Below are 22,499 nucleotides of genomic sequence, written 5' to 3' on the forward strand. Positions count from 1 at the left end.
GGCTGTGCGGGGCCGGGGCCGCAGCTGCCGCCCGGCGCGGTCCCGGCGGGGGCGGTGCGGCCCCTCCTGCCCGGGCTGCTGGGAGTTGTGGTCCGCGGCGGCGGCGGAGCGGCGCGGAGGGAGCGCGGCCCCGCGCGGCCCCGCACGGCCCGGCGCGGGCGGCAGGTCGGTACCGCAGCGCTCCGCAGCGCATCGCGGGGGGGGCGCGGGGGCGCGGGGCGGCAGCGGGGCCCGAGGCGGGGGCGCGGACCGAACCTCCCCATCCCCGGCCGGGGCAGGGGCTCGGCGTCGGGCGGGCCGGGTGGCAGCGCGGCGGCAGGTGCCGCCGGCTGATGGGACAGCGGCACGGCCGTGCCATTGCCACGCCGGGTGATGCGGCCACAGCGGTGACTAACGCTGACGCCGCCACGCCGGGTGACACTGTCACACTGGGTGACACTTACTCTGGTGGCACCGGCGGGGTGGCGTGCTCAGGAGAGGGTGAAGGGAGCACCCGCGGCTCCCGTTCCGGAGTGGCAGCGGGCATCCCGCCTCATCCCAAGGCTCCTGCTCCTCATGCTGCTCCCAGAGGCGACACCAGCCGTGCCGAGCCGAGGACATCCCCGCCACGCGTCCCCGTCACTGCAGGCCCGCGGCCCGGGGACCCTGGCTGGGCTGAGCCGAACCCGCTGCCTCCAGGAGATGCCGTGGCCAGCACGGAGTCACCGAGATGCAACTTTGTGCTGCATCGAAGCCTCTGCCTTCCTTATGTAACACGGCTGCTGCTGGCACGGTGCTCGCCTCCACGTCCTGCACAACTTCGGTGCAACGTGGAATTGATCTCCTCTCCCTGGAATGGCTCTGCCATCATCATTAGCTGAGGAGCCTTTTCTGTCCTCTCAGGCTGGGGGTGCTGGATGTGACCTGTGTGGGTGCAGGGCTGTGGCTAGGAGGTGACAGTACCCACTGGGTGCCCCGTGCAGCCCCAGCCTCAGGGTGTGTGTTGGGAGCAGTGCTGATGTTTGGGGCCCTGCCCCAGCACTGGCACAGCCCCTCTGGGGCTGGGTTTGGTCAGGTTTGCAGTGGGGTGGCTGTGCTGGAACAGGAGGCAGCTTCTGGGCTGGTCCCACGGAGACTGTGCCCAGAGAACCCCAGGGCTCTGCAGCCCGAGGCTCCTGGGCTCTCTGGGGTCAGGCAGGCAGTGTGTGGGCACGGGGGCTTGGATTTCTTGCTGCTCTGATGGTTCCCCCTGATCTGAGGTGTTGCCTGCATCTCTGGGGCAGCACTGGGGCCGTGTTTGTGCTGTGCCACTCTTGCAGGGTGTGACTCTGACCTGGGGACCCCGGGGCTGTCGAACTGCCCAGCTCTGTTCCCCTTTGTGCTACCACCAGCTCCGACTGAGCGTGGCTGCTGTGCCTGAGCAGTTCCCTTTGTAGGGCAGGAGCCACCCTCAATACACATCACCCAGGGCTCTGCTCCTTCCCTGACACGCTCCAGTCCTGCAGGTAGCACGGGCGTTGTGCTGGCCTCAGGGGACATCCCTGGCTCTGACTCTGTGGTTGCAGCCTGGGAATGGAGGCCTGGGTGGGAGAAGCGGGAGTGTCTGGAGGGATGCCAGCTGTGGAGATGGAGGAAAGTTATCTTGAGATTCCCGGGAGGCTGTGCCATGCCACGTGGACTGCAGATCCCGGGATGGGGCACGCAGGCAGCATGCTACAAGGAAGTAGGGTGGAGGGAGGCCGGGCGTGTGGATGTTCCTCCCTGGGGTGTAACACTGCCTGAATCCCAGGTCTCCAGCCCTGCAGCACGTCCCTGCTGTAGGGTCAGATCCCATCTGCAGCCCGTCTCCATCGCCACTGATAAGGAAATGCACGTTGAGAGGCTGCAGGACCTTGGCAGGAAGGGCTGTGGAGGGTTTGGATGGCTTTCCTGGCTCATAAACCCATCCTGCTACTTAGAGTCAGTGCTCTTACCAGTGAGCTGGTGAAATCAAACAAGCCAACCTGAGCTGCCCCTGCTGCCACCACCCTGACCTGCTCCTGTTGCCATGTGCTGGCCCTGTGGCCATGTGCTGGCTGAGCTCTGGGCTCTCCCACAGCTCAGTCTGTGGAGGGAGAGTCACTTCAGAGCCATCAGATGGAGAGGATAAGCTGATGTGCTGCCAGATAGGGCAGTGAAGTGTGTACTCTCAGTGTATATTCACTTAGCAGCCAGATTTCAGACATGATAAGGCAGCAGCTTAGGAGAGAAACTGGAGGACGAGCAGGAGGGGACGTGGTCACTGGGGCAGTGGGAGATGGAGTCTGGGTCTGGGCCTTTTATTTGGGTATTTGTGGAAGATGCTGTTGAGAGCACTGGGGGGTTTACTCAGCATCCTTGGGCTCCTTATCCACCATCCCCTCCCTGAGGAGCCAGTCCCAGCTCACAGCTCCAGCTGTTTCCTGTGCACTGACCCCAGCAGGGACCCCACAGGGCAGCCCTCTCCCTAACACCTCTGGGTTTCTCTCCCCAGAACCTCCCTCCAGCACTGCCTTTCAGCATGATGAGCCCAGGAACACCGGCGGGGACCCTCCAGCCACGTGGCTGCTGACCCAGGGGTGCTGCCGGGCACCGCTGCCAATGCAGAGCTCAGGGCAGTGCAGGGCAGAGCCGCCGCTCCGCTCGCCCATGGCAGCCCCTTCCCGCCGCGCCCCGGCCCGGCTGCATGGTGTGGGTGCCCCTGAGCCCCACGAGCAGTGACCGCCGGGCCCCGCTGCGCGCTCCCAGCACCGCCACCATGTCTTTGGAGTGGCTGACGGACTGGAGCTGGTCCCTGGACGGACTCCGGGATTTCATTGCCACGGGCATCCAGTCTTTCCGCGACTGCGACGCCACGGCCCTGGTGGCCGTCGCCTGCCTGCTGGTCCTCTTCGTGTGGTACTGCTACCACGTGGGGAGGGAGCAGCCCCGCGCCTACGCCACGGTGAACGCGCTGATGCAGAGCGCCGAGGCCAACGGGGTGCAGAACGGCTTCGTGTACTGCCAGTCGCCCGAGTGCGTGCGCTGCTCGCACCACGACGGCCTCAACCAGAAACTCTACCACAACCTGCAGGAGTACGCCAAGCGCTACTCCTGGTCCGGCATGGGCAGGATCCACAAGGGCATCCGCGAGCAGGGCCGCTACCTCAACAGCCGGCCCTCCATCCAGAAGCCAGAAGTCTTCTTCCTGCCCGACTTGCCCACCACGCCCTACTTCTCTCGGGACGCTCAAAAGCACGACGTGGAGTTGCTGGAGCGCAACTTCCAGACCATCCTGTGCGAGTTTGAGACCCTGTACAAGGCGTTCTCAAACTGCAGCCTCCCGCAAGGATGGAAAATGAACAGCACGCCCAGCGGGGAGTGGTTCACCTTCTACCTGGTGAACCAGGGCATGTGCGTGCCCAGGAACTGCCGGAGATGCCCACGGACGTACCGCTTGCTCGGGAGCCTCCGTACCTGCATTGGCAACAATGTCTTTGGGAACGCCTGCATCTCGGTGCTGAGCCCGGGCACTGTCATCGCTGAGCACTATGGGCCCACCAACATCCGCATCCGCTGCCACCTCGGTGAGTGTCTGGTGCCGTGGGTCACGTGTCGGGAGGGTGCTGAGGGTGGCAGAGTACAGGAGCCCCAAAAAAGTCTCTGGCACTCTGTGCGCTTGGGGCTCAGACACCTTTGGCCTGAGGAAGGTTTTGGGGGCTTTGGTGGTACTCAGTCCCTGGGTATCTGACATCCCCAGCGTCTCCAGATCAGCAGCAGGAGGGTTTCACCTCCTCCTCCTGCTGACCCAGGACTGTGGACTCTTGCTGGTGTGTGATCCAGGGCTGATTTTACATAGGGGTCTCTGAACATCCCCCTCTCAGGCAGGTCCCCCTCCCATCCCGGGATGTGGGGCAGCCCGGGGCGCTGCTCCAGGACTGTGTTGTGCCACTGGCAGCTCCCCTTTCCTGGAATCTCGTGTGCTCTGCACGGGACCTGGGTAGATTGGAGCAGAGATGCTGTTCTGGGGTTTGCAAAGCTGCAAGTGAGGGCCGGGGGAGGTCCTGGGGTGTCCCCTGTGGTGGGTCAGGCGCTGGGCTGGTGGCACAGTGCTCCCTGCAGGCACGGGGAGAGCCCACATGGCACAGATGGCTGGGCTGGCACAGCACCGGCCGTGCCGGGGGAGGCACCGCACGGGCCCGGCTGGCAAACACCAACCACGCCTGTTCAGCCAACAGCTCGGGTAAACACACCCAGGCACTGCTGGCCATTTGTTGGGAATTGTTTTCAGAGCTGATCCCAGGAGCTGCCCCTCCTGGTGCCAGGAGGAAGCTTGTCACTCACTCCTCTCTCTGGGGCACTGGGGAATGTTCTCCCCTTGTGAGGGGCTGGGAGAGGTTCCTGGGAGGAGCCAGTGGGCTCAGGTGAGCACACCCGGAGCACACACGCCCTGGGCAGAGAAATGACATGGATCATTTGCTTGTCCTTCTGCTTGGACTCTGCACTGGGCCAGGGGCACACTGGCACCTCCACCTTGGTGCTGGGAACACAGCTCTCGCTGTGCCCAGGGCATGGATGTGTTTCAGACACAACCTGCCCTTTCAGGCAGCTGGATCTGCAAAGCCAGCACAGCCATCAGTGGGGCAAACACTCCTGAGGATTTACTCCAGGCACAGGCAGCTTCCATGGGCCAGGGCAGCATCCCGAGGGTGGGAATGAAGGGCTGCAGGCTGCTCCCTCCCTCCATCCCCCAGCAGCTCAGCTTCCCTGTTCCAGCATCTCCAGCTGAGGCTGTTGTGCAGGGAAATGGCTTTGGGTTTTGCAGCCTTTGAAACAGCAGCTTTGTAGTCCCAGCTTTGCCGGGCAGCTGGGAGTCCCTGCTGGGTTTGGCATCGCTCTTGGATCCGTCCTGCTCGTTTGCTGCATCGTTACCATTCGGGAGCCACGTGAGCCCTGACCCCTTTCTCCACCACGGCCACATCTTCGGGGCAGGATGGCTCTGCAGCAGCTCCACTGTCCCCAGCACTGCAGGGGTGACAGTCCTGGTGCGGGAGGTGGTGGGATCAACCCCTGTCAAACTGCCTTGGTTTGTGCTGGTATTTTAGGAAAAGACCCATTTTATTTCTATGATTGTCCTTCATGTGGCCCTCACAGAGCTGCTTCACTATGAGCATTTTGTGATTTCCCTAGATTTCTGTCCTTGCAGCCCTATGGGTCACCCTGAAGCAGCACCTTGCGTGGAGACTGAGGGATGGGGCAGGTCCCTGGGGAGCTTGTGGCAGAGCCACAACTGAGCCCCATTTTCCAGCCCCAGCACTGCTCCCCCAGCCTTGCCTGGGGCAGGGTCATCACTGCAGGGCTGGAGGAAGGAGCAGGCAGGATCTACCTTTGGTCCTGAAGTTGGAAAATATCCCAGGAGCCTGGCTCCCTGTGCACACCTCAGGGCCATGGGCTCTGGGGACTGGGAAGCTGTTCCAGATATGAAAGTACTGCTTGCAGTGCTGAGCTTGCTGGGGACAGTGAAAAGGCAGGAGGGAGCAGACAGGGAATGGGGCAGGGGCTGAGCTGCTCCAGGCTTGGGGTTCAGGTCACTCCCTGCAGGGGAGCAGCCCCTCAGCAGCAGCGTGGGGCTCACACAGAGCTCACTTTGCTCCCTGCTGCCCCACCACAGGGAACTCAGCACGAGCTGACCCTCTCTGTCCTCTCTCTTTGTGCCTGAAGGTCTCAAGACGCCCAGCAACTGTGAACTGGTGGTGGGGGGCGAGCCCCAGTGCTGGGCTGAGGGCCGGTGCCTGCTTTTTGACGACTCCTTCCTGCACACGGCGTTCCACGAAGGTGAGTTCAGGGTGTGGGGCCTTGTGGTGTCCCCTCTGGTGTTGGGGACTGGGGATGAATCAGGGTGACAGCCATGCCCAGTCCCTTCTGCTGCCCCAGCATGGCTGGGTCCCTGTGTTCTGAGGGGCTCAGGGCTCTGGCCTGCCCCGGGTGGGAGCAGCCCTGTCCCTGGCATGGCAGGGCTCCCCATGAACTCACTCCCTCTGCCTCAGGGTGCTGGGACATCCTGACACCCTTTCCTGGCACAGCCCTGGAGCCCCTCAGCCAGCCCATGGCTCACTCCCATCCCGACTTGCTCGTGGGCCCAGCACAGGGCCTGCTGACCCTCTCCCGTTGTCATGGCTGCTCAGCTTCCTTCACCACCAAGCTCTGCAGGGCAGCTCTGGCTGTAGGTGCCACGGCCTCCTCCTCCTCCTGCCCTCAGAAACCCCTTTTGTCACCCAGGCAGGGAGCAGAGTCCATCGCCAGCCCGGCAAGGCAGGAGCCCCGACCTCCACCCTGCTGAGGGAACAGCACACACAGTCGTGCTCTTCAGTCTGACCAAGGGTGTTAGCAATTGCCCAAATCCCTTCCTTGCTCTGTCTGCAGCCCTGCTGCAGCTCGGCAAGGCAGGCCAGCAGGGGAGCAGCCTCACTGGATTGCTGGATGGTTCCTCCTCCCTCCTGACAGGGCCTGTTCCGCTCCAGCTCTCCCGGATTACCCGGCATTAGTCGCCCGTGGCATGAAAGCATCAGGCAGAGCTGTTCTACACAGGGGAGCGTGTGGAGAGAGTGGGAGAACAAAAGCTGTTGCTTCCACATCAAACCTGCTGTGGGATTGGGAAGCACAGCTCTGTGCAGGGCCAGGAAGGCCGGAGTGGCGCAGCAGCCGCTCCCTGCACATATCCAGGACGGAGCTGCAAGGAGGCCTTGCCTCAGGAATCCTCAAATCCCAAAGCAGGCCTGGCAGGGAGGAGCATGCCCCGTGTCCCTGAGTTCCCAGTAAGCAGCTGTTTACTGGGGTTGCGCTGGGGAGGTGCCTCCCTGCCCTCACTGTGTGTTTCCATCCCCTCATATTGGAATTATACCAATATAGCTTGATGGGACATGCCTGGCTCATCTGGCCCTTGCTGCTTGACCAAAAGGCAGCAACTGTGGTGTTTTCACCTCAGAGACACCTTTGGCTAGCTGGATGCTGCAGCTGGGCGCTTGGGACATGTCCCAGGCATGCAGGAGCTCAGGTTTACCTCTGATGGAGGAGCTTTAAGGCGAGGTGAAGGAAAGGAGTCGGTTCTGATGAAGGTTTTGATCCAGAGCTTTATTCCTGGCCCACAGGCCTCTGAATGCAGCACCAGCTCCAACAGAACTCCCCAAACCGCATGGTTGCTGTTCCTTTTAACCCCGGGGAGAGGGGCAGGGAAGGGGCACAGAGGGCTACCAACCAAGTAGGGGAGGGAAGTCCTAAGGGATAAATGACACCTGGATGGCCCAATGTCCCCAGGGATGGAAGGCATCTTTTGAGCTCTGCCAATCACTCGATGCCCTTCTGGAATGCCAGGACTGACAGACAGCACTCAGCAGGGGTCAGGGTGGGGAAGGGAGAGGTGATTGGCACACCTGGGGAAGGACTGGGGTGTCACAGACATCTTCTATGAAAAATCTTTTCCTTAGGATTTTTCCTCCTGAGAAGCTGAGAGGCCTCAGGAACAAAATGTAAACAATGGTTTTCTGCTGCTGTAGAATACAACAGGTAGATCTTTGATTGGCCCATGTTGATTGTTTCTAATTAATGGCCAATCACAGCCCAGCTGGCTCGGACAGAGAGTCCAAGTCACAAGCCTTTGTTATGATTCTTTCTTTTTCTATTCTTAGCTTAGCCAGCCTTCTGGTGAAATCCTTTCTTCTATTCTTTTAGTATAGTTTTAATATAATATATATCATAAAATAATAAATCAAGCCTTCTGAAACATGGAGTCAGATCCTCGTCTCTTCCCTCATCCTAAGACCCCTGTGAACACGGTCACACTGGGGAAACTGAGGCAAGCCATGACATCAACCTGCCCCGGAGGAAGGTTTACTGGGGTTGCACTGGGGAGGTGGGTGCCTCCCTGCCCTCACTGTGTGTTTCCACCCCCTCAGGTGCCCCGGAGGAAGGTCCCCGCGTGGTGTTCATGGTGGACCTGTGGCACCCCAACGTGGCGGCGGCCGAGCGCCAAGCCCTCGATTTCATCTTCGCGCCGGGACGATGACGGCGCTGCCCGGCCTGGTGGCTTCAGGGCAGCTCGGCCGGGGCCCTCTCCCGGCACACGGCCTCGGTGCTCCCTCCCGGGGGTGTTGTAAATGGAAACTGTGACGTGTATCCGCGCCCATCCTCTTCCTCCATCGTTGGCTTCAGGGATTCTTTTGCAAGCGCCGGCGCCTCGGCCCCGCCGGGGCTCGCTGCCCCCCTGCTCCGTCGCGTTCTGTTGCTAACTGTGTTTTGCGGTGTTCAGAAGTAGAGTAACAAACCCAAGGGTGCTCGTTTGAATGTAATGTAAAAATTTTTCTCGTGGTCATCAAAGGAACAACACACACACACACACACACCATGCAAGCCAACCAGCCTGCCCTGCCCAGGATGGATGGACTGATGGACACTGGGAGCTGCCGTGGGTGCTGTGCTCCCCTCAGGTTGGGTCTGATGGGCTGGGCAGGACACAGCTCTGCTCACAGAGAACCCTCTTGGGGCTCCTGCTTCCTCCTCCATGTGCCAGCTGGAGCTCCCCAGCCCTCCTGCCCTCAGAAATCCCTTTTGTCACCCAGGCAGGGAGCAGAGTCCATCGCCAGCCCAGCAAGGCAGGAGCCCCGACCTCCACCCTGCTGAGGGAACAGCACACACAGTCGTGCTCTTCAGTCTGACCAAGGGTGTTTGCAATTGCCCAAATCCCTTCCTTGCTCTATTTGCAACCCTCAGTTTTCCCAGCTCCCAGCTGGGAGGCCCTGCAGGGGCAGGGATGCTGTTTGGAAACAGAGAATGGGGGTTTTGTCTGTCTGTAGGAAGAAAGGAGGTCACCATTCCTTCTGCTGCTCCATCTTCTCCTTTCCTCAAGCCAGGGCAGGCACACACAGCGGCAGCTCCCATGGACCTGACACCACAGGACAGGTTCCCAAGGGGGGTTAATTCTGCAGCCTGAACAATGAGGTCCTGCCCACCCAGGGACCACCACACTTTTCCTGAAGTCCCCTCGTCTATTTTGGGGTCTGGGGGCTGGTTTATAACACCCCCCCAAAGCACAGTGTGTGGTGGATGCTCACAGCTCTGGCTGGGGACTCTTTGCCTCTGTGCCCTGCCCGGGAGGGACCAGCCCTGTCCCCCAACAAGTTCTTTACAGACTTTTCAGTGAGTTGATTGCAAGAGGAGGCAGAGATTTCAAATACATCTGAGATATTTTTTACACCCGTCTTGTTACAGACTACCTGAAGTGCATGATTTCTACACGCATTGGCTACCTGGACACAGGCCCTGGGGAAGCAGGCTGGCTCTGTCCAAAGGTTGGTAACATTCATACAGTGGATAAGCAAAGATTATCAATAAACAGTTGTGCTGAAAACAGAATGGGCTTTGCCTGCTGCTCTAACGAGTCCAGGGTAAAGCAAATACCGAGGGTTTGGGTCCTGCTTGTCTGGCTGCTGGTGGGGAGAATGGCCTGGAAAGAGCAGGAGCTGCAGGGTGGGAGGGGGCACAGGCCTGTTTGCCAGGGATACAGTGAGCAAAGCTAGGGCTCAAAAATACCCAGCCCATGGAAACTCTGTCCTAACCAGTCACAGCCCCCCAGGCCTGGATTTGGCCAGGTTGGATGGGGCCCTGAGCAGCCTGGGTGAATCCTTGCCCATGGCAGGGACTTGGGAATGGATATTTGAGGTCCTTTCCAACTCAAGGCTCAGACTGTGATGTCAGTGGAGCCCAGGCTGCCAAGGAGCACAGGGAGCATCTCCCACAGCCTGCTGGTGGGGGACAGCTGTGGGTTCCAGCCCTGCTGCCTGGCCCAGAGCAGCAGAGACTGTTCCCAGCCATCCCCAGCAGCAGCTGCAGGCCCAAAGCTCCACACAGAAGCCATCAGCCTTGCCAGAGCATCCACAAACCATTTCAGGAATTCCTTCCAGCTGCCTGCACTGATTCATCAAAGGCAGCAGCTTCCCAGGAGCAGCTCCAGAGCAGAGGGTGCTGCTCAAATCCCACCCAACTGCCTGCAAACCAATGCCTCACCCCCTTAAGCACAAAGCCAGCTTGGCAGGGCAGGAATTGCTCCCCATGAGCCCCCCCCGGCAGCACTCAGACAGGCCCAGCTGATGGAGCAGATTAAAAATGTCCCATTTTTAGGCATTCTCTCCAGCACAGCCATTGCCCTGCGGGCCAGGAGCTCTCTGTGCGCTGTTCCCTCCTGACCAGCACAGGCTGGGTGGGCAGGCAGGGGCTGGGTGGGCTCAGATTCAGCCTGAGCAGCTGAAGGAGCAGAGCCAGCCCAGCTGTTCCTGGCTGGCAGACGGCTCAGCAGATTGCAGAGCAGGAGCCCTGACGGCAGCAGGCAGGAGCATCCATCCGCTTGGTGCTTTGCTGCTGTGCCAAATCTCCCTCCTGTCCCTCTCAGGCTTCTCCTTCCACTTCTCTGTGTTTCCTGCTAGAGCACACAACCGCTTCCCAAGCACCCAGGCAGGATCTAAGTGGATCTCCCCGAGGAGCAGAGCAGGCTAGAGCTGCTCCTGGTGCTCCAAGGCTTCCTCTCCTTGGAATTGCAGAGGGAATCCAGATCTGCTGAAGGCACAGAAGGGACAGGCAGAGCAGCATCTCCCAGAGGAGTCACTTGGCTCAGCTGAGCAGGGATCCCAGGAGCACACAACCCCCATCCCTCCTGCCTTCTCTCACCCTGCAAAACCTCCCTGATATTCTTCCTTGTGATGTTCCCTGTGCTCCCTCCAGAACCAGAGCAGTGGAAGCATGCAGGGAAGTCACCAGGGAAGCAGCACCTTACCTTGTGCCATCTTCCACAGGGGTGGAACTGAAACAGGAGGTCACCAGGGTGGCTCCAGCTCAGGCTTCCCAGGGAGTTTTCACTCCTACACTGCCAACAGGCTCCTGACAGTCCTTCCATGCCCAGGATGGGAGCAGTGCCATACGACTCTGCTCCTGCTGAAACACCTTCTCAGCTGCCAGGGCTGCCAGCCAGGTGGCATCTGAGCCCAGCCACCCCTGAGCAAGCAGCTGAGTTGTCCTCTGGAGTCCTCTGAAATTCCCAGCAATGTCTGAGGAGCAGCCCTGGGATGACAGAGCAACCTTGGGAACTGTCTGTGCTGGAGTGGGAGCAGCAGAAGCTGTGGCAGTGGTGACCTTCCCATGCCCACCTCTGATTCAGCACCTCCCCACGTTCGTGTCTCTGCTCACCATCTCTTGGTGACACCAGTCACACATCTATCCACCAGGAACCTTCCAAGCAGCTGCCCTGCAGGACTGATTGAACCAACAGGCTCTGCCTGTTCCACCCCAGCACTGCAGGAACCACCCTTGGAGGAGGTAAACAGGGAACAGCTCCCACGACCCAGCCCATCACACCAAGAACCACAAACACGAAAACAACGTGACTCAGGCTGCTGGGATGAGCCTTGGAGACTCCTGTATTTCCACAGTCACACTGAGGGGTGTGTCTGCACCAGCAGCAGGTTCCAAACACAGCTATCCATCCCTCAGTGTAAGCAGCCACCACCACGGGCCCCCCCAGCCACCAGTGACTGGGGACACTGTCAGAGCAGAAAGGGGACAGCTGCTGAGAGGTTACAAAACCTCTTTGGTCCCATCAGCTAAGAGGCAACTTTGGGGTCTGCACAGTGTGGGCAAATGGAGCAGTAAGAGCAGTGAAGTGAGGTCCTGCAGCAGGAGGGAGGGAGCACAGGCTGAGGGACACTCACACCACCATCACCATCACCATCACCCAGCCCCTGTGGGGCTGCACATCCACAAGGAGGGCAAGGCTGGGCTGGACCATCACTGAGCAGGGAAGTGTGGAGGGATGGGGACATCCCTCCAGAGTCACCTGTGGCATAACAACCTCCTGGGAGCACCCAGAGGGGCATTGTGAGCTCTGCAGCTCTTGTTCTGCTCCCATGTGACAACAGGCAGCAGACACTGCTAACCAAGGCAAGGCACGACGTCATGGAAGGATCATTCCCATGGATTAAGGGACAGAAATAAAGCCAAAGTCTGACCAGGGCAAGTGCAGGCACAGACAGTGGCTGACTGACATCTCTGAAAGCCAGCAGTGCCTGGGGGCTGTGTAACTCAGAGCAAGGTGAGGTTTTACCTCAGATCAAGGCACGTGGGGAGTCTGCAGATCAACAAGAGAGTCCCTGTAAAGTCCATGTAAACCAAGAGCCCCAAGATGCTGCATTCTGTCCTCAGTCTTTGGTAAATGCTGTCGGTGACACCTGCACTGGCCCAAAACGTGCTGCAGGACAGGGCAAGGAGTGTCCCTTCCTCAGGGCCAGGCAGGCTGGAGACCCCAGAGAGGCAGGGCAGGGTCTCCTGCCTCTGTGGGCACAAACAGCTGAGATTTTTCTTACTGGAGATGAACATTCACAGGGCTGAGCCGTTGTCCCGAGCACAGCAGCTCACAGCAGGTTCACCCCATGCTTCAGCAGCTTCTGCTTGGCCTTGCTGGGCAGGCTGAAGGCACTGTCATGAGGGTTGGGGACGCCTGAGTTGCGGAGGGGAGCTCCCAGCTGCTGGAAGTAGGTCTCCTGGACAGGATTCCTGCAGGCATACACGGCTGTGGAGGCGTTCCTGGAAGGGCAGGGAAGGGCAGGGGTCAGACTGACAGCTTTGGGCAAGATGCACAGCTGGGCACTGGGATCCCAAGTTTTGGGAGGGACTTTCAGGTGTCTCAGCATGGGAATATGGAGCTGAACAGGCACCAAACCCCTGAAGGCCACAGGGAACCAGACCCAACTTCTAAAGGGTCCTGGCATCCTTAAAAGGGAAAGTGAGATAGCACAAAATCATTTAGTTTGGGAAAGACCCCCAAGACCATCAAATCCAGCCTGTGACTGGGTCCAGCTCAGTGCTCTGGACTGGGTGACAAGGTGGGGATTGGTCACAGGTTGGACATGATGGTCTGGGAGGGCTTTTCCAAACTTAATGATTCTGGGATTCTGTGTGTGGCCACACTCCAAAGATTCCCCTTGCCAGCCTAGCCCAGGACACCACGAGCCCGGAACACTCCTCAAGCCTGACATTCCTCCTGTCCCACTGCTGCTGGCCACAGCCAAATCCCAGCACAGCACCTTGCAGCAGGAACCACGTGTTCACTCACAGGTGTGATGAGGCTCAGACAAGAGTCAGACTCAGTCACCACCAAAGCTGTGATTAAAAACATTAATTAAGACTAAGAATCCCCCCTCCCAGAGTACTCCCTGCAGGAGGGCTGGCAGGGAGCAAAGCCAAGGACCCTGGATTCCTCCTCGAAGGAGGAAAGCAGCAACTGCTATGTTTGCTGACACCCTTCTGTGACAACTCTCCATAAAAGAAAGCAGTTTTAGTCATCTTGTTACTCAGGCTGATTCACACATGGAGTTGCTTTTTTCGGGGTAACAGAGAACATGCCAGCTTAGCCAGTCAGTTTAGGATTGGATTGAAGGAGCCAGCAAAGCTCATGCTAAACAAGGAATTCTCCAGCACTGAAGTGTGTGATTCACATTCCCTTGGCAAGCGGTGCCAGAGTTACTGTGTAATTCCCAGGAGCATCTTTATTTCATCATGTTTTGGACAAACAAACACAGGTGGGTGGAATCTGTGCACTCCCAGCTCAGCTGAGGAAAGGGGTGTCCACTTCAGCCATGGCCTGGGAAAGGGCTCTGGATGTCAGGAAAAGCTCTGGGTTTTGGGAAGGGCTCTGGCTGGGATAAGACCATCCCGCTTGGTGCATCACAATTGAGTTTGCCATGCACATCACAGTGTGTTTCCAACTCAACAAGCCGTGCAAGAAAACAATATCTAGGTTGCCAATTCTGGGTGCCTCTGGCTCCCTGCCGAGACACAAATTTATTAGGAACAGCTAAATTTAAAACTGTGTCTTAGAACCTTACAGTGCCAGGAACTGGCAACTGTGTGAGTGTTGCATCTTAATCCAAGCCATGGCATCACTCAGCTGTGCTCTCAGCCCACCCTCCCGGTGCCACTGCAGCCTCTCAACACCCAGGAACCCACAATCAAAGGAAATTTAGGGAATAAAGCAACGTGACTGGCCCTTGGGTGTGGTAACAAAACCCAGCCGGCCTTGGAAAGGGGTTGTGCCCTTCTGGGACAGGAGGGTTGTGAGCAGCCCTTACCTGATGATCACTTCTGAGGCCGTGGGGAGCTGGCTGAAGTCAGAGTGGATGAGTGTGGCCGCCCTCAGGAAGTGCCGGTCCAGAGGCCCAGGGCTGTGGGGCAAATTGGCTGCAAAACAGGAAAGGGGGGTGTTAAAAAGCCACTCTGCAGTGTGTGCCCCTGTTCACTGAGCAGGAAAAGGCTCTGGAGCTCACCACACACCCTGGAGAGCTGCAGAACAGGCTGGGGACACCCTCAATCCCAACAAAGCTCCCACAACAGAGCCCTTGATCTGGCTGAGAAATGGTGTCTGAGGTGTGAAAAAAGGTTCCCATAAACCCCATTCTCCTCATTGCTCCCTCCTTCAGGCCCAGAAGATGAAGGCTCACCTGTGAGGACGTTCTGGACACGGTCATAGTGTGTGAAGCTGTAGTTTGTCCTGGCTGAGGCTGAAGAGTCCTTGGGCAGAGTCTCCCTCAGGTGAACCTCAAGGCCATTTAGGGAGGCCAGGCTGCTGTGGTACTGCAGACAGAGGGAAAGGCAAAGCTCAGAGCCTCACCTGTGCCTCACCTGGGCTTCAAGGAGTTTCTGGAAGGAGTTCAGGTGACAGAAGGACCGGACCCTTCCTCACTCTGCTGTCCAGGCTCCACCTAAAATGGCTGGGAAATTTTGGCATGGAGGGAACAGACAAATCACAGAGCTCCCGAGGCAGGGAAGGGGCTCTGGGCAACCTGGTCCAGTGGGAGCTGTCCCTGCCCATGGCAGGGGTTGGAACAGGATGGGCTTTAAGGTCCCTCCCAACCCAAACCAGTCTGGGGTTCTACGACTCAGAAAAGGGCCCTCCAACCTGACAATCAGCCATTAGGCCACCTGATGCTACTAATTACAGGAAAATGCAAGGCCCCATTAATTTACCATCAACCATGACTCTCCAGGGCTCATTTCACATGATTTACAGCCCCAGCAAGGGACATTCCTTTGCTTACACCGGGCAGCACAGACACACACAGCAAAACACTGAATGAATGCCAAGCTGCTATTCTGGATGGATTTTCAGTAGCCCAGAGGCCCTGATCATGCTGAGCCTCCCTGGGCACAGGCAGGGGTCCCCCACCACCCCTGGGAAGATTAACTCCATAATCCTCATCCTGCCAATGAGCTTTTCCCTACTGGGGAGAGGATCAAGCCTTTGTTCAGCAGGATGGCAGTGCCTGGCCTATCCTTGACCCCTGTCATGGCACAGATTTTCCTTTCTGTGCAGTGAAATGAAGGGATAAGACCTAAAGAGCAGCAGGAGGCGAGGCCAAGAGCCTCCCACTCCACAGGGAAAGTCTGGGATGGAATCCACCCTCCCAGAGGTTCACAGCTGCACAAGTAGCATATTTTACCCTTCTTTGGTGTCATTTGGGGGCCTCAAAGCATTCAAAAAAACATTAATTGTAACTAAGCTTTGACATCCCTGAGAGTGGAGGGTCATTTTTAACCTACAGATAAACAAAGGGACAGACAAGCTGAGGTTGTGCCTGAAATCCACCAGCAGCAGAGCCCAGCTGCAGCCCCTCCTGGGACAGTGGGACATGCAGGGCCCCTCTTCTCAGGGATAACACACCTGCACCCACGGGAGGGTGCAGCAGAAGAGCCCAGGCACAGCTGAATTCCAGGCTGTGTGTGACAGTGCAGTTTTGGTGAGATCCAAAACAAGGGCACGTGAGATGGAAACAGGATGTCTGGGAAAAGAGGAACCTGGATGGAATGAGAGCTTGTCAGCGCCAGGGCAAGACATCAGGGGAGATGGGCTGTGCAATCCCTGTGCAGCAGGGATTCCACTCTCCAGCCTGACAATTCCCACCTGCCTGTGTCCCCCCTGCCGTTCCAGACGAGCAGAAAGGGGACAGAGTGCCATGTCTGGTGCACAGGGCCCTGGCTGCACCTCAGGGCTCAGCTGATTTGGCAGCAATCCCAAGCCAGGTACATCAGCCCTGCTGTGCAGAGCAGACGTTCCCCAGCTTCCAGGGCCCCAGGTGTCCCAGGGCTCCGAGGGGAAGGAGCAACCTTGAGGCTCTGCATTAGTCTGAGCTTCCCTCCACCTTCCAGTCTGGCTGGGGAAGGAAATTAGGTTGTTCCTATGGCAACTGGCATATCAAACAGGGCTCTGCAGCTTTGACTCAGCTCCTGGTAGGGAGGCAGAGGCCAGGCAGCAGCTCTGCAGCTGATGTTTCACAGGAAAGACGGGGGACCAGCACATCCTGCCCCTGCAGGATGGGAGTGGGGGGCAGTCTGGGCACCCAAATCCCACCACAGGGAGATTTGGGATTGCTCTGGTGTTACCCAGGTGCAGTGCCCACATGGCATCCCTCTCCCCAGCCCCAGGGAGCAGCCTGGAGGCTCCCACAGCCAAGGGAACCCCTCTGGGTCCTGCTGCCAGCCACGTCTGCGGTGCTCCCCGAGGGACAGGCGGCGACGCGCAGGCTGGGGCTTTAACACACCCAAAAACCACGGGACCGCCGGGGATCCCCAGCGAATCCCAGCTCCAGCACGGGCCCCTGGCAGCCCGCGGGTGTCTGTCACACCCCCACGCTCTGCTCCGGAGCCGGCAGTGCCAGACAACAGCAGCAGCACCGGGAGCCGCCTGTGAGACGCGGCTGGCCCCGCTCGGCTCCGACAGCTCCCACGCAGCCTGCCGAGCCCGCCGCAGCTCCCAGCAGGTGATGGAGGCACCAGGAGCACGATTCAACTCTCCCTGCTCAGCTGGGAGCCCCGTGCCCCCCAGCAGTGCAGCCGCAGTGGGGCAGAGCGTTCCCACTCACCACGTCCTGCACGGCGCCGCGGTCACGGCTCAGCTGCTCCTCAGCCAGCAGCGACAGCACCAAGCCCTGGATGCAGTGAACGTAGAGGCTCAGCTGGGCTGGCTCAGCCCCTGTGCCACCCAGCCTGTCCCAGCTGCCTTCCCTGCTGCTGGGACATGGCCTGTCCCCTGCAGGGGCACTGGGCAGAGCCTCCTGGAGCTCTGGGACCAGTGGCTGCCTCCTGTTGTGGAGCTGTGCGTGTCCAGCAGGGCCTGGACAATCCAAGCCCCGCTCGTGGTCACCAGCTGTGCTGTCACTTCCCCCAGACACACGGTCCTGGCTCGCAGTCCACGGCTTGTCCTGATCACTGGATTTTCTTCTGCTCAGCTCCTGGGCAGGAGAGGGAACAGCTGGACTGTGGCTGACTGAAAGGGAATTTTGGGAAACACAGTGACCAACATCAGAATCTGCAAGGGATTCCCCCTTTTCCTGGCTCTCCTGCTCCCAGGAGTAAGGGTTGGGAAAGGAAAAGCCTTCCAGGTATGGACCTGTAGTCCAAGTACAGTCAGTCTGGAGTGAGGAAGGGCTCGGGAGCTGCTCTGTGTCACTCTCTGAGGGGAAGGATGTTTTCCTGCTGAGCTCTGAGCTTTCACTGCCTGTTCCGCTCAGGTTTGCAGCTGAAGAATTCCTTGTGCCAGCTCCCATTCCAGAAAAGTCCATCAGAGGACTTGCAGGGCTGCCCAGCTGCACAGCATCTCCTGGGGCAGGCGTGCCTGATGTGTCCTCACGGGACTCCTGCACAGAGATTCCATCCAAGCCTTGGTTTTCATGAGCTCCTGTTGATTCTGGAACTGCCTGGGAGCAGAGAGCACTCTCCTCTCCTCTGGGGCCTGCTGGGGACATGGGTGACCTAGAGGGAGATGACAAGTGAATGAAATGCTGAGCAGGATCCGTGTGCAGTTATCCCATGGCTGCTAACCCCACTGGCTCCTGGCACTGATCAATGGCTGATCCACCCCCTGCTGCAAAGAGATCTGGGAAAAGGATGGGCCGAGGTCTAACACAGGTGAAAAGCCTGGGAATCTGCAGGCTCCTGGGAATGTCCCTGCCTTGGCCACAAAGCAGTGCTTGAGGGACAAGAGCTCCCACCTGGTCTGGGGAAGCAGCTCTGCTACAGGCTGCTCCCAGCAGGGATTTGGACACGGGGAATTCTGCCCAGCTCCAAAGGCAGTGACAGAGCCTGAGTTAGCTCCAGGGAAAACAGTGACAATGGGAACAGGGGCACAGTGTGAGCTCCTGCTGCACATCCTGCCTCTGGGTCAGGCTGGTCTCCTACCTGGCCATCCACTCCACGGGGAAATGCTGGAGAGCAGAGACCTCCTCTGCCGTGAGGAACACGGGCAGGACTCGGACACCCGGCGGCAGCAGAGGCTCTGCAGGAGCAGGGGAAGATTCAACAAACCTGTCCCAGCTTAAAGCCACAATCCGAACTGTCACTGACATGTTTTATGAAAAATCCTTTTGACAGGACTTTTCATAAGATATGAATTATGAAATATTTTTCATAAAATCCTTTTGACAGGATTTTTCTCCTGAGATGCTGAGAGACCTCAGAAACGAGATGCAAACAATGGTTATCTGCTGCTGTGGAATGCAACAGGTGCATCTTTGATTGGTCTCATGTGAGTTGTTTCTACTTGATGACCAAACAGAGGTCCAGCTGTGTTGGGACTCTGGTCAGTCACAAGATTTTATTATCATTCTTTTCTATTCCTTGCTAGCCTTCTGATGAAATCCTTTCTTCTATTCTTTTAGTATAGTTTTAATATACCATTTTCTCTTAATTATATATCACAAAATAATAAATCAGCCTTCTGAAACATGGAGTCAAGATTCTCATCTCTTCCCTCGTTCTGGACCCCTGCAATCCCCACCACACCAAACCTCATCAGCCCAAAGGCTTCTGCAGGAGCTGCATGATCCTGCATCCCAACTGAGCTGGGCAGCTGTTCCCAGCCTCCCAGCATTTTCCCATCCCTCCATGCCTGCCACAGTTAAATTTCCCCTCAGTGTTTCTATCCTGGCAGATCATCCCCACGCTGATGCTGAGAGGGGATGGCTGGAGGTTTGGACTGCAAGCACCAGCCATCTGTTGTCAGGGCTTGGCAGTGGCCAAGTGGCCACGTGGGGAACTGGAATTAAGGCAGGCATGGTTGGGAATCTGCAGAACTGGAATCAAACCCAAAAGAGCAAACCCCAGCAGAAGGAGCTGGTTCTGATCACACAGCACAGGCTGGCTGGTGGCAGCAACACCCTCTGGGATATTTTGGAGCTACTCCAGCACCCAGCACAGCTTGGTTGTGAATCCCAGAGAACCAGCCCGTGCTCCCATGCAGGGAAGGCAGCCCAAAGGATGCAGCTGGATGCTCACCAGGCTCCTGCAGCTCCTCAGCTCCAGGCTCTTTCTGCAACAAAAGCCAAAAATCAGCTCTGTGCATGGATCAGGGACACCAGGACACCTGTGTCACCCTCCCAGTCCCCCAAGGCTGCAGCAGACCCCACACCACCCCCCCAGCAAACACTGGGATTATCTGGTGCTGGGAAGTGTTTTGGTCCTTAGGGAGCTCTCAAAGTCAAGGGGAGCTTCCCAAGAACCAAAATACACCTAAAATTCAGGACAGAGCCCAGATTTATCATCACCACCTGCTCAGGGAACAGAAACTCCCTTCATTCAAGCAGAAGAAAAGCAAAGGTTGCCTTTATATCTGCATACTGATGGCTTTTACAGAACATCTTGATCACATACATACTAATTTTTGACAAGTTTTAAAGCAAATGAAAACTGCTGTTTGTCAGAGACTCATTTGGTGGATTTCCCAGTAAATACCAAAACTTGTGTAAAAAGCCAGTCAAAACACCACATAAATGAGAACTCATGAATTCAGTAAGTTAAAGACTGAAAAAAAAGCTAATTCCTAGTGCAGAAGTCTTGGAACCTATTTAAAATCATGAGTAATAAAAGCTTTAAGCATCATCACCAATATTTGTCCTTCCCCATGGTGACACATGCCAGATCTGTGTGACAAGAGCTCCCACAGTACATCCTTACAGGAATCTGCTTGCAGGGAATGGGTTCAGTGCCATACCTGGCCTGGGGACTCTCTGCCCTGCAGGAGGACCTTGGCAGTGAGTGGAGGTGGCAGCTGGGTGCTCACAATCCTGAAAGGACAAAGCAAAGGCAGACAAGCACAGAATGGTTTGGCTTGAGAGGGCATTTAGAGATCATCAGCTCAGACAACTCTGATGACATTTGGTGGCAAAATGTCTCTACCAGACAGACCAGAGGCACAGGGTGACACACCCTGGTGCAGGACAAGGCTCCCAAGTCCCTCCTCGAGTCAAATGTCCAGGTCCCTTTGCTCTCAGGTGCTGCAGTGACTCACTCCAGTGTCCTGCCTGCAGCTATGAGGTCACTCCCTGGCAGATGCTCCCCCTGTGGCACATTTCCAGTGCTTGTAAAAGGTGTCACTGGAACAGTTCATGCCAAAGAAAAATGGCACTTGAGCGCTGCTGCCAAGGAATTCTCGGAATTCCCCACCTCCTGTCTTTCAGGGCCACCTTGGAGGCTTTCCTTGAAGTCATTCAGTCATCTTTGATTGAAGGAAGCTGGAATTTCTCATGGGGAATCCTGGCTCATCCCCCTGTGCACCTCCTGTCAGTACAGACAGTGGTCCTGGGCAGCAGGTCAGACAAACCAGGGACAGACGGACACACCTGCACTGAGCTGCACAGCTGTAGAGGGAACACAGCTGGGAGAGCACAACATCCACGCACCCCCCTCTTCCTTGGTGACTTCTCCCTAAAAAGCCTCAGAAATTCAGTCCTCACATCCTGCTGAATATCAAAAGCAGCAAATTTCTACTGAACCCCAAGCCTTGAACTCCTTCATGGTGACGAGCACAGAGAGACTCCAAGGGCCTGGAGTGACAGGACAGGGGGGCAATGGATTCAAACTGCCACAGGGCAGGGTTAGATGGGATATTGGGAAGGAATTCTTCCCATGAGGGTGGTGAGGCCTTGGCACTGGTTGCCCAGAGAAGCTGTGGCTGTCCTTGGATCCCTGGAAGCATCCAAGGCCAGGCTGGACAGGGCTTGGAGCAACATGGGATAGTGGAAAGTGGGGTGGAACAGGATGGGATTTAAGATCCCTTCCAATCCAAGCCATTCCATGATCCCACAATTCCACAAACCACTCGGTCTCAGTGACCACAGACAGCCAGGGACTGCCTGGCCTGAAGCTCTTGAACAACCAAGAGCAGCCCTTGCTCTGCTCCCTGGATGCACTCCAGGACCCAAGCCCTGGAAAAGGGTGGATTTAACCCTCCAGGGAACAAACACCTGGTTACTTACAAGCCCTTGTAGAGGATGCAGCCTGCCAGGACATGGGGAGAGCGCTGGCACGTCTGCAGGATGAGAGCTGCCTTCAGCAGAAGCAGGGGATCCACCTGGGCAGGGAGAACCAAGGCAGTGAGGCCACAGCACCCTGGGAAAGCTCCAAACAGCAAATGAACAAACACAGTGGCACTGGGGCACTGCAGAGGACAGGCTCTTACCTTGGTTTTGTCCAGATGCCAGAGAGAATTGAAAATCCTGTGGAGGTCACTGGTGTTTTTTTGGATGTGCTCAATGTACCTGTCCCACTCCCTGCTCAGCTCCTCCTGGGAAAACGCCTGTGGGTGATAAACCCGTGCAAACACTGTCACAGCAAAGTGTCCATGCACTTGGGATGGGAGATGCAATCCACAGGGCCAAAATAAGGTCAGGGAAAGGTGGGAGACGGTACTGAGGGGAAACTCTTTAGGGTGAACATCTGGGGAAGGTTCAGCAGAGCCCCACAGGACCTCGGAGCGATGGTGGGGATGCCAGGTCATACTTCCTGGATGTGTGACCCTTGGCAGGAGGAAGGGAACACTGGGGCACCAGAGCTGGGACACCACAGGAAGTGTTTCAATTGCCCCAAAAGTCACTGTGTCCCAAGTCCCTCATTATCATGTCTCAGTCTCGTTACCTTGTCTCAGTCCCTTGTTACTGTGTCTGCACGTTCCCAGTCCCTCGCTATAAGGTCCCAATCTTTTGTTACCATGTCCCCACATCCCCAGTCCCTCCTTACCATGTCCCAGTCCCTTTTTACCATGTCCCCAGTCTCTCGTTAAGGTGTCCCCATGTCCCCAGTCCCTTGCTACAATGTCCCTAATCACCATGTCCCAGTCCCTTGTTACCATGTCCCAGTCTCATTACCTTGTCCCCACATCCCCAGTCCCAAATTACCACGTCCCAGTCCCTTGTTATTGTGTCCCCACGTCCTCAGTCCCACATTACCATGTCCCAGTCTATCATTACTGTGTTCATCATTACTGTGTCTCTCCTTACTGTGTCCCCATGTCCCCAGTCCCACATTACCATGTCCCAGTCCCTGGTTACCATGTCCCAGTCCCTTGTTACTGTGTCCCCATGTCTCTAGTCCCTTGCTACAATGTCCCAGTCTCTTGTTATTGTATCCCAGCTCCTCATTACCATGTCCCAGTCTCT

At 57.3% G+C, this 22,499-nt stretch overlaps 2 protein-coding genes across 2 annotated transcripts in view; one reads left to right on the forward strand and one right to left on the reverse strand.

Annotated features, from left to right (window-relative positions):
* ASPHD2 (aspartate beta-hydroxylase domain containing 2) lies at nt 1-9,384 on the forward strand. The gene is made up of 4 exons (XM_071445276.1): nt 1-165; nt 2,492-3,563; nt 5,698-5,811; nt 7,929-9,384. The coding sequence occupies exons 2-4, from the start codon at nt 2,684-2,686 to the stop codon at nt 8,036-8,038; spliced, it is 1,104 nt and encodes a 367-aa protein (XP_071301377.1). The 5' UTR covers nt 1-165; nt 2,492-2,683; the 3' UTR covers nt 8,039-9,384.
* HPS4 (HPS4 biogenesis of lysosomal organelles complex 3 subunit 2) overlaps nt 9,378-22,499 on the reverse strand; it is a 17,765-nt gene continuing 4,643 nt past the window's right edge. Inside the window, exons 5-13 of the mRNA XM_071445268.1 lie at nt 21,524-21,640; nt 21,321-21,415; nt 20,057-20,129; nt 19,342-19,375; nt 18,247-18,343; nt 16,932-17,820; nt 14,514-14,646; nt 14,145-14,253; nt 9,378-12,600 (exon numbers count right to left, since the gene is read on the reverse strand). Coding sequence (XP_071301369.1) covers nt 12,429-12,600; nt 14,145-14,253; nt 14,514-14,646; nt 16,932-17,820; nt 18,247-18,343; nt 19,342-19,375; nt 20,057-20,129; nt 21,321-21,415; nt 21,524-21,640 — 1,719 coding nt within the window. The 3' untranslated portion in view covers nt 9,378-12,428. The remainder of the gene's footprint in view (nt 12,601-14,144; nt 14,254-14,513; nt 14,647-16,931; nt 17,821-18,246; nt 18,344-19,341; nt 19,376-20,056; nt 20,130-21,320; nt 21,416-21,523; nt 21,641-22,499) is intronic.

Source organism: Agelaius tricolor, unplaced genomic scaffold (genome assembly GCF_023055355.1).
Source record: "Agelaius tricolor isolate 1412-34295 unplaced genomic scaffold, bAgeTri1.0.p SCAF_20, whole genome shotgun sequence".
NCBI lineage: Eukaryota > Metazoa > Chordata > Aves > Passeriformes > Icteridae > Agelaius > Agelaius tricolor.

What these genes read in the sequence shown, in the direction of transcription:
- ASPHD2 (XM_071445276.1), top strand. Translation starts at nt 2,684, where the DNA reads ATGGTGTGGGTGCCCCTGAGCCCCACGAGCAGTGACCGCCGGGCCCCG. An exon ending in CCGCATCCGCTGCCACCTCG is followed by an intron (nt 3,564 to 5,697) that starts GTGAGTGTCTGG and finishes TTGTGCCTGAAG; the next exon opens with GTCTCAAGACGCCCAGCAAC. An exon ending in GCACACGGCGTTCCACGAAG is followed by an intron (nt 5,812 to 7,928) that starts GTGAGTTCAGGG and finishes CCACCCCCTCAG; the next exon opens with GTGCCCCGGAGGAAGGTCCC.